We start from the raw sequence: 16,204 nt of genomic DNA on the forward strand, positions 1-16,204 counted from the left end.
CCATTAAGTGTGAAAGGCACTGGGCCGGTGGCGTGTAATCAATCATTAGTGAGACACTAAATGAGGGCGCGTGTCTCCTCCATGTCTGAGTCCCTGTCTGTCAGGTTCAATGCAGTGTTAATTCTAACAGCCACAAAATATATTAAGGAGCTGGAAAAATCAATTTCCCGTAAAAAGATGAACCAGGAAGACGATCAACCCGTGATTCCACTGAGACGCTAATTTCATCTTTTCCCAGGCGTCTGATGTGAATGAAGCTGGTGATTCCACAGCCAAAGGATCCGGTGAAAATTCAATAGAGATCAAGTGAAGTGAACTGATCCATAATCAGGATGTCAGGCGTCGTCAGGGAGGAGAACCAGGAGATGGATGAAGAGAGAGAGACACGAGAGCACGAATAGAGATCGAGAGTTTAAACCAGGAGCTGAAATGTGACAGTGACACAAAGTGCAGATCAACACACTGTGGATATTTAATCATGAACCAAGGCCCGACGGTTCCCATGAAGCCAATCAGCTGATAGCGGCTCCATAAACATCCCTGATTTTTAAAATCAAGGTCCATGACTGATGTTTTCACCCCCGTCCAGGTGTTGGTTTGGTTTGTGTGTTTGAAATCAACTTAAGTTTTAGTGTTTTCCTGGATTTCTCAGAGAATAATTCATGGAGTCCTGATGTGTGAGTGTTAATCTGGTGCAGCTCTACTTAGTAAGGTTCCAGTTCCCAACTAGTCAGTGAAAAGATCATAAAACCTCCGACCACACAACGTCCCAACGTCCCGTCCTTCCTCCTATTTGAATGATTTTCCGTTTAGCAGTTATCACACCGACCGATGGACAGGGAGGAAAAACATCAACATCAATAAACCACATTTGAATTCACTCGATCCTGGTTTCTATTTGGTTCTGCACCTAATTACACTCACTCATAAATATCAGTCGTGGCCCAGACAGCAGACAGATGTGGGCCACAGCTGGCGAGGATGTCCTCCTCTGTCCTTGTTGTGGCCCTTTGTTGGTGCGGAGCTCAGTGATGTGATGAGCGGCGACTGTGGCCCACATCGCACAACACACATCCAGGCCACCTTTGGTTGACATGCGGTGTTGCTATGGCAACAGGAGCGGACCACCAAGTGCCATCATTCCATACGGTGTGTGGGTCAAAGCTGGGACAAAACTATTGTGTGTGTGTGTGTGTGTGTGTGTGTGTGTGTGTGTTGGAAGCCATTATCACTTATGAGCTGTCATGGCGTCCATCTTTATTTACAGCCGCTGCTCTAAGCTCCACTCTCATCTTAGCACAACATCCATCTCTACCTCCGCCTCCTCTTTCCTGAGGCGGTTTGTATACGTACACTGACTCCCTGTATATTTAATGGGGGGTGGGGGGGGCAGTCGGGTGTGTGTGTCTGTCTCCCCGTCTCCTGGAAACTGCCGCCGCTCGCAGCTTTAAACACACGGTGAGTTTTATTTCCAGCCGCTGATCAGAGAACTTGACCTGCGTGAGAAGCTGCTGATGTAACTTCTCTGTCAGCCCCTGCACCCGGAGCCCTGGAGTCTCCGAGTCACTTTCTCCTGTTGTTTCTCTTCTGTTCGTATCGGAGCGTCCAGGAGCTGCTGCTGTGACCTCTGCACAGAACTGGGAGGCGGCTGTCGACAAGATGATTAATGTGTTTCCATGGATATTCTGGCCTCAGCAGCCACTTACAGTAGCACACGTCTTTCTTTAAGTTCCTCATCACCAGAGATACGTTATTAAACTTCTGTAAGAACGAGAACAGACGTTCTAAAGATCCATATGAAGCCGATGTTGTATTTGGTGTTTTTCTCTCACGTTGTAAACGAGTCGTGTTTTATCATAAATACTTTGATCTGCTTCTCTTTTCTCTCTCAGATTTGACGTCGGGAGATAAATGTCACGCTGACATTTATGTTTCCATGATATTAACATTTCACTAAAGTAACTGAGCAGCAGCTGAATCTCTGATTTGTTGTAAACAAGTGAATCAATACTCGAAGATTCTGATGAACTTTCATCATATTAAACGCAATTTAATTAAATTCACGATGGGATTTATTCATTTTTAGTGTTTAGTGGTTTACATTGTTACCTGTGTTGTAGTCGCCCCCTGGTGTCTGGCTACAGTACAGCTCATAAACCCCTCCTCCTCCATGTTAGCAGGTGGGACATGAGCCAAGTCATTTCAAGTCGTTCTTATCACTCTGATGTTTGTGTTTCTGATCAGTTTGGTTTTGATTAGTTATTTGATGATATAAAAACAGCTCATTGACAGCTGACTCCTGTTTGGTCAAGTTGGTTATCGGCAGGACCACGGGTCGATTCCCCGGAACGCTTTACTGACTCCAAATGCACAAGATGGCCGCGTTCGCATCTTTATTCACATTCCATGGTGTCGACGTATCTGTGATTCAAAGAGTGATCGGCCGATAAGAAGCAGCTGAAAACCCACACAGAGAAACTCCACATGGAAAACCCCTCAGCCATCTGTGGGCTTCAAACCCACAACCCTCCTGCTGCGAGTCAGCCGCTGCACCACCTTTAAAAAACGACCGTCACCACAGACGCACAAACACAGATGAAGAAAACAATTAGACAATAATCAGATAAAAACAGAACTTCATTTAAAATCATTTCGAAGTGTCAGAGAAGGGAAATGATCTGTGGCCTTTAGGCTGAACACTCGTTAATAATTCACTGAGTCCTGCTGACACACAGCGAACGTCTGGTTCCACACAAACACACAAACACACAAACACACGAAGAAGAAAGAGGAAAGTTCGGTTTAACTTCAACTGATTAAAGTCGCCTGAAGGTTTCTATCACTTTAATTAAGTTTTAATACGAAGCAATTCATCATTAAAATGTCTAAAACAACTTGACCTGTTATATAATTTGTTGACTTTCGAAGACAACAACTCCCATGATGCCACGCTGCTTCACGACATCATCACTCTACGTCTGTTTTGATTGACAGACGCCTCAAGGCCGAGGTCACATATTTCAGGTGTAAAGAAAACCGATTACTTCACTGGAGTCTAGAAGTGTGTCCGTCTGACGGAGGTTTATTAAAATGTATTTCTCATTCATATCTGACAGTGATAGAGGTTCCCCTTCATTCCTCTTTCCATTCCATCCATCACACCCCCACTGAAGATGGATTAATCAGAAAACAATCACGACAACTATCGGCGACCTGCTGTTTTCTCGACCTGAGAGGGAATCACAGATGTTAGGATAGAAATCTCTTTTCATTACGTTCTGCAGGAGGACGAGTGCAGAGGAGACGAGCGGCGGCGTCAGACCTTCAGGGGTTTGGACTGTTTACTGCTCCGGAGCCACGACTGACAAACGTAAAACTCATTAAAAAAAACTCCACTGAGCAGAAGACTGAATGAAATGAATCCTTTAGACTCACGAGTCTCCTGCAGTGAATCGTATCGTCTGGGTGCTGAGATCTTTAAATCGACACATTTCTATGAATCACAATGAAACGGTTTGAAGCAGCAGCTTGATGGAAGCTCGAGCTCCGTCCTGTACGATCTGGGTTCAGAGCGTTGAAGAGAAACTGGAACTCATGGGTGTGAGTTTTCTCCTCCGCCATTGCAGCTGCACGGCGTCAAATGCATTCTGGGACACTTGGCCGTCCACACGAGTCACGTCCTGATGCGTCCTCCAGGAGATTCTGGACCAGACTATGTTCTAAGTGTCATGAAACACCAACTGTCCATTTGAATCCAACTCACACGTGATTTACTCCAAAGTTCGACTGTGAAAAGCTTCACAAAGTTCACGTGTGTTGTTTTGGTTTCACGCTGCTGCCACGGAAACCACGAAGCAATAAAACACATTTAGAGGACAAGAGTTTACAGCAACTCAGTTTATGAGCTGACGGCCTCAGGTTTGTTTTGTTTGAGCTGAACAAAGACAAGTTCTCACACACACTCGCACAGTGTGTCTGTGTGTGTGTGTGTTTCCTCACTGTTGAACTGCATCTCTGACTGTGTTCGCTGTCGACCTCATGTTCCGTCCCCTCGCACCTTCTTACTCCTGCACACAGCAGAGATGATGATGATGATGATGATGATGTGATAGAGATGTTAAAAAGGCCTGTGTCCATGGAGACGATGAAGAGAGCGTCTCATGAACCTGATCAGTGGTTCAGGTTTGACGGGAGGAGGAGCTGGACTGAAGGATCTCTGTGGAGAACGTTCCAACTCTTATCTATGAACTGTGGCTTGTGAGACTCTGGACCCAAGTGGGTGAGATGAGGTCCCACTGTGGTGGAGTCTGATAGACGGGGTGAGGAGTTCACACATCCAGAGGGAGGAGAGCCGCTGTCCCCCCGTGTCCAAATGAGCCACGAGGTGGTTTCTGATCTGAAGCTCAGAGATTCACTGTCCCATCAGGCCGGAGAACGACTGTGAACAAGAAGAAAGTTTCCTCCTTCTCTCCCTGAACGTCTGCTCTCTGTAACTCTGCTGAGTGGGTTCCATCTCCTGTGAGAAGAACTGACTGAGAGTCAGCTTCAACTGTCACAACCAGCTGCAGTTGAAGAGTGAAGCTGAACTGAGATCAGTTAAAAACACTCAGGAGTTATTAAAGAGTTTGGTGGATTTGTTACAGCAGCAGCTCCTCTGGTTCAGGAAGCAGAGGATCATGGGTAATATCCAGCGCTCAGGTGTGTTTCAGGTTAGTTTTCTGAATGAATCATCGTGTGAAGCTGCAGGAGGAGACACAAAGTCCCTGGAGGGATCTTACATCTCGTCAGGATCCTGAGAACGTGGACGGACGGACGGACGGTGGTGGAGAAGGAACAAACATGAAAATAATAAATTCTGGAGACAAATGAAATGAAAAGTCAACGTTGAGCTTCAGTCTCGTCGTGAACCTGAATGTTAACAACTGCATTAAGAAAATTAAAAAGTCTGTTCCGTCGTCTTAAAGGATTAAAAGTCTCATGTCTCAGCAGGATTTAACTGGTCCGTGTGTTTATCTTCAGTCGACTCGTCTTCTGTAACGATGAGTTAATGACGTCTCTATGACACGCGCACACACACATGCACACACACACGCACACACACAGATGATAATGATAAATATTAGAGTTAAATTCCTCACTGAAAACAGTTTTTCGTTTCGTGACTTCTGTGTCCTTGCACCGCGGCCGAGGAGACGACTCTTTGAGTCTTTGTCTCTTTGTGTCACTTCAACCTGAACATTTGGGACCAAATGTTCCAAACATCAGACGATGATGACGAGCAGCTAAATGAAGCAATGATTCATCCACACGAGCAGAAAATGAGCAGAAATAAATGAGTCTGTTTCTGCTTTATGATCCGAAAGAGACACATTTTTAAAAAATGAGAGAAATTAAAGAAAATTAGAACAAAACAACTTCACAGTGTTATGATGTTTCTCAGTGTTTCTTTTCTCCAGTGAGTTTTAAAGGTTCGTTATGAAAGTAAAAGTTCTGCAGAGTTAAAAAGTCAAAGTCTGAGGTGAAGAGAGAAAACTCACACAGAACAGACAGAGGCTGAAAAGAGGAGCTGCAGCATTTTACAGTCTAAACAATCATTTAAATCAAGATGAGCAGAATGTTTCTCCTTTAAAGGAAAAGACTCCTGGATCCTGAATGAAAAACGTGAAACTATGTTTAAAGTCACTAGATCAAGATCTTTATTTGGATCAGGAGCCTGAATCTGTCCGATTCTCCATTAAGCTCCAGGAATAAAGTGAAACACGATCACATCCTGTAACGACAAAGACAAAGATCAGTAAACGACCCTGGATCCTGGAGCCAGCAGAGGGTTTCACCAGTTCTCCCTTTGCCCGTGTTTTATCCGTCTGTTACGTTTCGTGAACATTCGTCTCCAGACTCACAAATAAAACATAAAAAAGACTTTGAATAAACAAACTCGACGTGACTCTGGTTTAATGAAGCTCAGGAAACATTTGTTCAGAGTTTTGTTAACGATCGTCTGATGTGACTGTTTTTCTTCCTTTGCTGCATCAACGGACGCCCTGCGGTGTTCACACAGACACGCACACACGCACACACGCACACACACACACACACACACACACACACACACACACACACACACACACACACACACAGGGATTATTATGCACCAGTGGTCCGGTAAAGCTTTTGTATCCACATGTTCGTCTTCAGAGTCGGAGGCTGAGCCGCTCAGGAGGAAACAGCAGGAAACTATAGCAACAGTGAACTTGTTTGATGCCGGTCACAGGTTTGATGCCGGTCGCAGGTTAGAGCTGATTTATCTCTTACAGCCGCACAAACATCAGAGGACAGAAAATGTCAGGAGTCACGTCTGATGCTTGTTTTTATTTAACCTGCTGAATGTTCCTACACAGAAACGTTCCCTCAGATCAGCTGACTGTCGCTGCAACGTTCTCCAAACACACAACAATGGTTCCAACCCTACGAGGGACTGGACGTGACCCGGGTGAAGGGGTTCTGATTCTCTGAGACCCCGTTCACACCTGAACCTGAGTGATCTGATCACGTGGTACAACACATGTGACACTACAGCTCCTGAATCCGTCTTATAATGTGGAGACGACCTCTGAATGTGGTCTGAGTCTCAACAGGTCCTCAGTGCATCTTGGGATTCAGACCGGAACTTAGCGTTGTCCGCTGGTCCACATCGTACAGCAGAGGTACGTTCAATCACCGCTTTCCTTCAGTTTGCAGGTTTGAACGAGAAGTTTCATCTAAACAGTTTCACATTTTCTCTCGGTTGTTGCTGCAGATGAAGTTCAGACTCATAAACATGTGCAAGTTTAATGTAGGTGATTATTTAGCTCTTTCCTTTTCCTGCTTCCTCCACCTCCAGCCGTGTCCCCGCTGCTTTCAGCCAGTTACATCACAACCAATGAGACTTAAGATCAATGTCAAGTACGACAGACATGGAGAAATATCAGAGTCACAGAATTACTGACACTTCATCATGTCTGAATTAAAGTGAAGTAGCCGAGGAGAAAATAAACCTGAACCATCAGGTTACGTCTCAAACTCCAGAGACAGTATCATGGACTTCACCTCAGTCAATTCTGACTGAGTGCAGAAGATCGGTTATTAGTCTCGTTTGTAGTTTTATTATAATGTGTTAATATCTGTATCACTGAGAAACAACTACAACACACAATAATAATAATCCTCATTTTTCTGCTCCGTCATTGATCGGAGCAGCCTTGGAGCTCATTCCCCCCCCCCTCACTGGTGCTACTACTCGTTATTCTAAAACAAAAGATGATGATTCACTCAGACGTTCGTCACGAGTCTCAGTCAGAAACACGTCGTTCTCTGGGAACTTTGCTATGAAAGGAGGTGAGTTGGCAGCAGAGCAGCAGTGAATCAAACACGAGTCAAGGACTCTTCAGGTAAAAGACGAGAGTCGAGCGTCGGCGTTCGCACAAACAAAACCCGGCGCCACTGAAAGAACTCGAAGTCGCAGTCGTCATCAGTGTCTCTCAGAACTTTTTTATTTCCCATGCATAGTTTGGACAAGAGTGTAGTGGAACTGAAATGAAATGAAAAAAATATGGAAAAATAACAGTTTTGACACTCGCTGTGATTTTATCCATCGTGGACGTCCGAGATTAATCATCAACAAAACACATTTTAAAAGTTTCAGCGATGGTGAATCAACAAAGTCCTTCAAGCTGGAACCATGATGCGTTTAGAAAAAGGGGGAAAGTGCTACAGAACATAAATATATTACAAAACAACTGAAAACATTAAGCACATTTTTATACAACACAGTGCAATAAAAAGGGGGGGGGGAAGTTTCGAGGTTGATTTTCCAGCAAGTTCCTCAATCTGCTTCTTCTTCTACTTCTTCTACTTCTTCTTCTCTCCCTTTTAGAACCGAGAGATTAACCAGCACAACTGTAAACATGTGTCGGATAAAAACTTCAAACTGTCGCAGAACGAAAATCAACCAGGATTTTGACTTTTAGTTTCCAGTTCTGAAAACAGATCAGGCGAACGTTCACAGATTGACGGGGGGGGGGGGTTAATGTAAAGATGGACGACATGACGGCTCCCGAAAGTGAAGCCAAAACCTCTGAGTCTCCCCCTGGTGGCTGGCGGCAGTACAGGTCATAAACCTCACCTCCTCCATGTTAGCAGATAGGACATGGACCATTCTGAAGAAATCTAAATAAATATATTTCAAAAGGTGGTTTCTGTCATTTTAGGAACTGATACGTTTGGTTTTAATTACTTATTTGAAACATCATGATTGACAGCTGAGACTGACTCGTGATTGGCCGAGAGCGTGTGTGGGCGGGACCTTGATGCCACAAGACGTTGGCTCCACGTGACGTCAGAAGCGTAAAGATGGCAGCTTTTGTATCCGAGATGTTTTTCCTTCATTTTGTACAGTGGGAGGATGAAGAGACATGTCGTCCATTTGTATTTACAGTCTCTGGGAGTTCACGATGTAAAACTGTAAAAGTACTTGTGTTATAGTTTGTGATTGATAGAAAGAGCAGAGTTTGATCTCAGGTCTAAAATACCTGACATTATAATATACATTTAACTCTGGATTCTTTAAAACTGCATGAATTGGATTATTTTGGTTTTATTTGTTGTGATTTGACTGTTTCGGTTGTTGTGTCTCTCATGAATTAACTTTCTAGCAACAGGTGAACGTAGCAAACGTAGCGTTTAGCTGCTAAAGAGCCAGAAGCTGGTGGAGAACAAATCCGAGCTAAAAGGCTGAATATTGATCTCGGATCTACAGAGACGACAGAAACAAAAGACGAACTAAGCGAATGATCTTTGTCCATAAGAATCTCACAGGGTGACAATACAACTTTCTGACACCTGCTGAATTAAAGTCCAGATCCGTCCTGGGTTCGTACGTTTACCGAGATATTAGCATCTTATCGATTCATTCTAACATGAACTGGTCCACGTCCTCCACTGCTGAGCATCTCAGCTACTTGTTGTTTTTAAGTTCGGAGTTTTAGTGTCGTGAAGTTCCACATGTTGACCTGAACGAACCGAAAAAAAATACCAATTTAGTTTTTTAGCTTTAGGATAAAAACACGAGTTCACAGTTCTGACTAACACTGTATTGCAACTCCAAAAGCAGCGTGGGAAACTGTGGCGTTAACTGTGTGTGTGGGGGTGTGGGGGTGTGGGGGGGCACAGTAAGTGGTTATTACAGATTCCTCGTCTGTGTGAGGTGTTTCTCTAACATGTGACTTTTCCCTGCTGAGCCTTCATTACCGGACAGAAATACAATCATCAAACAGAAAAAAAGAAACCAAAGCACTGATGTGTTTTGTGTCGACGTCTGTAAACGAAACGCACGGAGTCAGAGTGAGAAACTAAAGAGTGAAATGTGTGGGTTTTTGTACCTTAACATCGGAGGAGCTGCATCGTTCTCCCTGACGTACGAATGCAACAGTGTCAGAAACTCTCTCTTCTACGACCTGATGTGAAAAGCTGAGAGTGAGGAAGCTGCTCTGATCGCGTTGCTAGTCAGCGAAGTACAAGAAGGGATAAAAATAAACACTCCACCGGTTCGCAGATCTTAGCATCAATTAAAGACACGAGCAGAACACGACACGCTAACGAGATAACAGAGTTCAGTGTGATTACTGCGAGAAGATATTACATATCTACATTTAGAAAATACACTTCAACACAGCCGGCTCCGAACGGTTCCTTCCAACAGTATGAAAAATATACAAATAAAAAATACAAATACTCTCAGACACTAGGTAGTTTTCTGTTGACATGAAATCAGTGAGGACTAAAAGATAAATATTTCACATTTTTTCTCCCTTGTGTTTTAAAGAGAAAATAAAAAATTTGTGTGTATGAAAGAAAGAAAGGAAAAGTCGTCCATTTGGAAATATCACCCTTCAGGAATTAGTAACATCGTGATAACATCTGTTTTCAGCTAAAAACACTTTAGCTTCTATAGTGAGCAACAAAAAAAAGAGCCAGTGTTGAAACCAAAAGCATCATAGAATTATTTCTTCAGACATCATACACTATGCACAGGTCTTAAAAAAAATGAACAATGATCAGGTCTTTTCCATCGAAGAGAAACGACACCTCAGCTCAGGAAAGATTCAAATCAGCATCATCGTTACTGTGAGATCATCGTCTCCGTCCAACAGTCAGAATCTAATCACTACCATCATAAACACACATTTTAATGTCCCATAATGCAACATACAATGAGGCCTGGGAGCGGGAGATGTTGGGTATGAAGACAGAGCGCGATCTCAGGACGCTCACCAGCGTCCGTCTCAGCTCTTAGTGTCCTACAGACTTTGACCCATATAAGGAGGATTATCACTGTGTGTTCGTAACACCACCTGCAGCAGCCGGGCGTCGGGCCCGTCAGGTGAGTAACAGTCATTCATTGTCATTTATAGTCACGTCAGCTGAGCGCCAGTTTGGCACCCGAGTGGGAGGACTGGCACAGAGGGACGAGCTTCTTGGAGCTTGGCGAAGGGAAGCCGCCGCTCAGAGAGATAATGGGAGGGAAGGAGGAGGAGGAAGACGTGAACGTCTCGGCTCACTTGACGTGTTCGGCACTGTGGGAAGAGCAGTAGTATTTCTTATGAGCTATGAAAGTGGAGAGGCTGCTGAACTTGATGTTGCACAGTCGGCAGAAGCGGGAGTTACCGTTCTGGACGGGGGAGATCACTGTGGTTTTGAGGCCGTGGATCTGGGCCGACTGGGGGGAGGAGATGTGACTGGAGATCACGGTCGTGTTGGCTTTGTCTGGAAGGTGGGACGATCCCACCGTCTCCCTTAGGACCTCAGGCACAGGTGACAAAGTCAGAGAGGGAGGCGCTGGGGGGGACATGGGCAGAGGGGAGCCAGCTGAAGGTGAAGTACCCCCAGGTGAAGGAGTGCTGTTTACCAGCGGGGAAACAGGAGAATTGGTTGCGCTCCTGGCCTGCCCGTTGATGCTGTCTCTGTGAACCCGGGACACCAGTCTGGACTGGCTGTTGGGGGTTGTGGAAATGGTTGCAGCAGCTCCGTCTCTGGGACTAAGGCTGGGGCTGCGGCTGACTGCGCTGCCTGGCTGCGGCAGGGCCTCCTGCGGTGGCTGAATGGTCGCAACAAGGCTGTGGGTCGTCCTGAAGTGTTCCATCAGGTCACCAGCGATGGGTCTGTTGGGGCAGTATGGGCAGACCACCTGAGGAGAACCAGCACCTGCACCTTTGGCTCCAGCTCCCGGGATGGCTGCAAGCGTGGTGGTCGGATGAGGAGGAGATGTGGCGTCAGAGGCAGGTAAGGCAGACGGACGAGGGCTGGACGATGAGCCTCGAGTCTGAGCGACCCACTCAGCGGGGAGAGCCTTCGCCTCCATCGGGTGCAGAAGATCCGGCCGCTCCTGCTGAGGCCTGCTTTTGGGAGAGGTAGAGGCGGATCTCTTGAGCCTGTGAAGCTGCTCCAAGGTGTGGGGCTGGAGTGTGGTGGCGGGGCAGTAGTAGGTTTTATGAGCCAGGTAGTTCTCGATGCTGTTGAAGCTGATGCTGCAGGCGGTGCACTTGTGATAGTCTGTGAGAGGCAGGGCAGGGAGGATGCTGCTGCTGCTGCTGTGCCGTGGAACATCTCTCAGACGGGGCCTCTTGCTGAGGTCGATTGGGCCGTCTCCTTCGGGGCTGGAGCCGCCGGCCGCGCCGGGAGAAACTTCCTGCTTCACTGCCAAGCCCAGAACCGAGGGGGACGGGGCAGAGGCAGCAGCAGAAGCAGCAGCAGCGGCGGCGGCAGCAGCAGCATTAGCTAAAGCCTCAGTTCTGGCCATGTGGATCTCGTACATCTTCTTCCGCTTACGTGTGCGAATGGGCTGGGGATGGAAGGCTGCTCCGGTGGTCGCCTTGGCCATGTGTACGGATCGGTGGTTGGTTGGGTCGTGGCGTGACGCGCAGTAGAAACGTTTGTGAACAGTGTAGTTCTCATGACGGCTGAAGCGGATGTTGCAGGCCACACAGAAGGTTCTGTTGGGATCATCTTCCAGGTCCTCGGCAGAACCGCTCGCTGGACTCTGGCTGCCTTCGCTTGCTCTTCCTCCTACGCCACCTCCTCCCACACTTGTAGCCCCGCCTTCCCCTTCAGAAGAAGACGATATTCCCTCTCTCACTGCAGGAGTCTCTATCTTCACCTCCACCACTCTCCTGGGTTCTGTCGCTCCAGCGGGAGAGTCAGAGTCCGCAGGAGAAGCCGAGGCAGCTCTACTTGCTGCTCCACCCTGAGGAGAGGCGGAGGAGCCATGTGCTCCACTGGAAGGCACCGAGGCTGAGGTGGCATCCCTCGTTAATCCAGGGCCTGAAGCCGAGGTGTCTCCTTCTGCCTGGCGCCTGCTGGAGCAGTAGAGCCTCTTATGTGCATAGAAGTTGTTGATGTTGTTGAAGGTGATGTCGCACTCAAAGCAGGTGGCTCCTTTGTGAGGTGGAGTGGCAGCGGTGGTGGATGCGGTCGAACCAGCAGGAAAAAACGCTGCTGGGTTGTTCTGAGGCGCCGTCTGTCCCTGTTTCAGACGACTGTGGACCATCTCTGACATTTTTGCCAGTATTTCCGAGGCCTGTGGCAAAATGGCCGCCTCGGGGTTAAACATGTACTGTGGCAAGAACATTGCTCCTCCGGGAAGAACCGACTCTGCACCTCCCACAGGGGCGGGGCTGGACCCAGGAGTGGGGCTGGTTGGTTCTGCCTTCACGGTGGTGGTGGCTGGACTCTTCGGAGAACCTGATGTCCGACTGGATGAGGTGGCGATGTTCCCCTTATTGTCCCTTGTTTTCCTTATTTCTTCTTGCTTCCCCTTCTCTCCACCAGCCTCCTCCTCCTCCTCCTCTCCATCCTCCGTGATCTCCATTGGTTGTATCTCTGAGTCTGAATGCGGCTCCTCCTTTATCTTCAGCTCAGTGGTTGCTGCATCAGGAGAACTGTAGTCCCGGGGAGTGGCTGAGCTGCCGTTAGCGCCCGGGCTGGACGAGTCCGGTTTAGGGACACAGGCGAGGGGCTCCCTCTCGTGAGGAGACAGCTGAGGGGCGTCGACTAACGATGGGGTGATTTGGCGAGGGGTGGGGCTCCTCTCGGCTGGGACCCTGACCTCCAGGTGGGTTCGGACATGCTGCTGAAGCTGGGCGGGAGAGTCCGAGTTGTGGCCGCACACCTGACACTTCAGCACCACACCAGAGTCTCCTGGACTGAGACCTGAGAAAGAAAGTCGAGGTTAGTAAACAGTAAAACTGAGCAGACACTGATATCGAACGCTATTTTAACTCACACTAACACGCTTTACCACACGGCCAGAACCCTGTAAGGTTCAATCATTGTAATATTTCCTCAATGCTAAAAGTAAATTATAACAGAACATCAGAAGAAAAAGGAAGATGTACAATATTTTCTCTCCTCCAGTGAAGTTCGGTTTTCTTTTAGCCACTAACACAGATAAAAGATGGACGACAAGACAGCGCCCCCTAGTGGCTGAACTCGATCGTTGAGAGTTCAGGTTCATAATCTGGTTCTAACCCTAACCCACAGTATTCTCCACAATGTTCCTGGTCCAGATGGAAGTTGTGAAAACGTCTTCTAGTGACACGATGGTGCGACTCACCAGTGGACAGGGGCAGCTTGGGAAGGCCCGGCCCCGGGGAGTAGACCTCGCTGCGGGACCCGGGCTGACACACCATGTGGCTGGTGACCAGGTGGCTGTACAGGATGTCCCTCGTGGTGGAGACAAAGCCGCAGCCGTGACACAAGCCGTTCAGCGTGTCTGTGTGCACCTTAAGGTGGCGCTCACAGTTTGCTTTGGTGGTGAAGGCTGAGAGGCAGATGAGACAGACGAAAGGACGTTCACCTGTGGGAGGACAGAGACGGACGATGAGTCAGAGGGACAGAAAAAGAATCTGGGGGATTAGACCTCAGTGATTTCACTTCTCTCACCGCTGTGTGTGCGCATGTGGATCTCCAGGGAGCTGGCGCTGGGGCAGCTCTTGTTGCATTGTGAGAAGGGGCAGACCCGTTCGTTGGGGTACGAGTCCTTGGGTTTGTCCTGCGGCGGCGACGAGGCTGCGGCCGGCTGCTTCTGACGGCTGGCGCAGTAATACATGAGGTGAGCCTGCAGGTTCCTCTCACTGCGGTACCAGATCCCACAGTCCTTACACGGGAAAATGTCCTCTGATGGGGACAAGAGCAGAAACACAACAGGTGAGGTCGTCACATTCACACAAACAGATAAACTGGGCATTTAAATCTTATACTAACATTTACTGTGAAATAGTTTAACATTTAATAAAATGCACATGTTTTGGTTTAACTAGCAACTTGATGAAAAACATTATTAATCAGAATTAAGTGCTGATCTTAGTCTGTAGCTGGACACGTGTCTGTCATGGTTTTCACTCCTGTCTGCTTCTTTGTTAGCGAGATGATGCAAAAATGACTCAACTCATTACGAGGACACTTGGCTGAAGGACGACTACGGGTCAGGGAAGGACTTATTACATTTGAGTGTGAATTGGGATCAGGTGATGGATCCAGGAATTATTTGTTGCGTTCTTTAATATTGTGAAATAGAATTTTGTGTAAATCAGCCATGTTGACAGAACTGATATTTATTAAATCGTGCAAATTGGTGTTAATGTGTTTATATATCAAACAATTTATGTTCGTCACAAACACATCCACAAGCCACTGCTGTATCCATGGCAACAGGCCACAAAGTCCACGTGAACAACAGTTTATCAAAGATCTTCTCATTAATATTATTTGAAGTGTAACCAGACGCAGGAATGTGTGAACATGTAACGTGATCATGTTTGCGTTGAAACGCAGGACGTGGCCGACAGGAAGCAGCAGAGGCTTGTGGGAAAATACTCAAAGAGCTGCAGTGCCATCTTGTGGCCGAAGAAAACATTACAGCTTTCAGACAAGTGGTAAATTACAGTAGATCCCAGTGAAGAGCCGGCCCCAGTTTAAACTGCAGTGATCGGATGAAGAACAGCTGAGAAGAGGGTAAACTGCTGTGGATGTGGATGTGTCATGTTTTAAACTCTTCAGCTTTGACTCCACTGTAAAGAAAAGGGATCATTTGAAAATCCATCAAACTCTAATCGATAACAGAAACGACGTAAAAACACAGGATGTATTTTATTGTACAAACAAGAAATTGATATATACTTTATTCTTCAGGGTTTTCATGCCTTATATACAATACTCACTATTAACAATGGCAGTAGCCAAGATGGCGGCCATGCCGGCTTGCTGTGGGAGGAGCTGAATCTCGGAGCGCAGCGCCGCCGGGTACATTGGCTCCTCCTTCACCACCGCTTGACTCTGGGTGATGAGGCCGAGCGGAGGAGAGGGCCGGGCCAGGGGAGGGGAGGAGCCGGGGGGAGGAGACAGGGACGCCAGGAGGCCTCCGCCCGCCACGAGCTCCCTGGTGACCTTACAGAACAACTCGCCACCTGAAAACACACAACACAACTTTGAGACTTTGAACCTGAACTTCCCCGTTTCATAGCAGCTGATACGAGTCTTTCACTGACTCTTTTTTAAAGAGTGGACAAAATAATAGAGACATTTGGACACTGTCCTAACGACGACTCGGAGCGAGACACGGACTCTGAGTGGGTTCTGGTTCTGGTTCAGGTTCTGGTTCAGGTTCTGGTTCACACACAGATATACACACACATCACATCCCGAGGAGGTGTGTCCTCTGCCGTCACTCACCTCGGCTGTAGATGGTACAGTTGGCAGCTGAGGGGTCAGAGGTCAGAGGGACTCGACTAATCCAACAATCTGGATCTTCACACATCAACTTCGACTTCTGCAACACAAAGAAACAAGAGGACGGGAGGTGAACGACCTTTCCACTGAAAACCTGTTTGTACGGACACAGAATCCAATAAGACGTGTCGGCTCCAGATTTTCTCTCTGACATCACTTTAAATTGTAAAATGGAATAAAAACAGTGGTGACATTTTTCAAAGTTTGTATTTTTTTCCCCCACTTTTGGTCTGAGAAAGGTACAACATCAAATAAACTTTACTACTTTATTCAGTACATATATGTCTTGAAAGGTGAAGAGGCCAGTACATGAACAAATGACGACCACAGGACATTTTCCACGAGAGTGACCGAGAGTAATCTGATAAGAAATGTATTAAATGTA

The 16,204-nt window shown here is 47.1% G+C and overlaps 1 protein-coding gene across 1 annotated transcript in view; it reads right to left on the reverse strand.

Annotated features, from left to right (window-relative positions):
* Window positions 1-10,026: 10,026 nt before the first annotated feature.
* zfpm1 (zinc finger protein, FOG family member 1) overlaps window positions 10,027-16,204 on the reverse strand; it is an 81,776-nt gene continuing 75,598 nt past the window's right edge. Inside the window, exons 5-9 of the mRNA XM_035155858.2 lie at window positions 15,763-15,859; window positions 15,252-15,497; window positions 13,975-14,208; window positions 13,646-13,888; window positions 10,027-13,242 (exon numbers count right to left, since the gene is read on the reverse strand). Of these exons, the coding sequence (XP_035011749.2) occupies window positions 10,592-13,242; window positions 13,646-13,888; window positions 13,975-14,208; window positions 15,252-15,497; window positions 15,763-15,859 (3,471 nt within the window). The 3' untranslated portion in view covers window positions 10,027-10,591. The remainder of the gene's footprint in view (window positions 13,243-13,645; window positions 13,889-13,974; window positions 14,209-15,251; window positions 15,498-15,762; window positions 15,860-16,204) is intronic.

Source organism: Hippoglossus stenolepis, chromosome 5, assembly GCF_022539355.2.
Source record: "Hippoglossus stenolepis isolate QCI-W04-F060 chromosome 5, HSTE1.2, whole genome shotgun sequence".
Lineage (NCBI taxonomy): Eukaryota > Metazoa > Chordata > Actinopteri > Pleuronectiformes > Pleuronectidae > Hippoglossus > Hippoglossus stenolepis.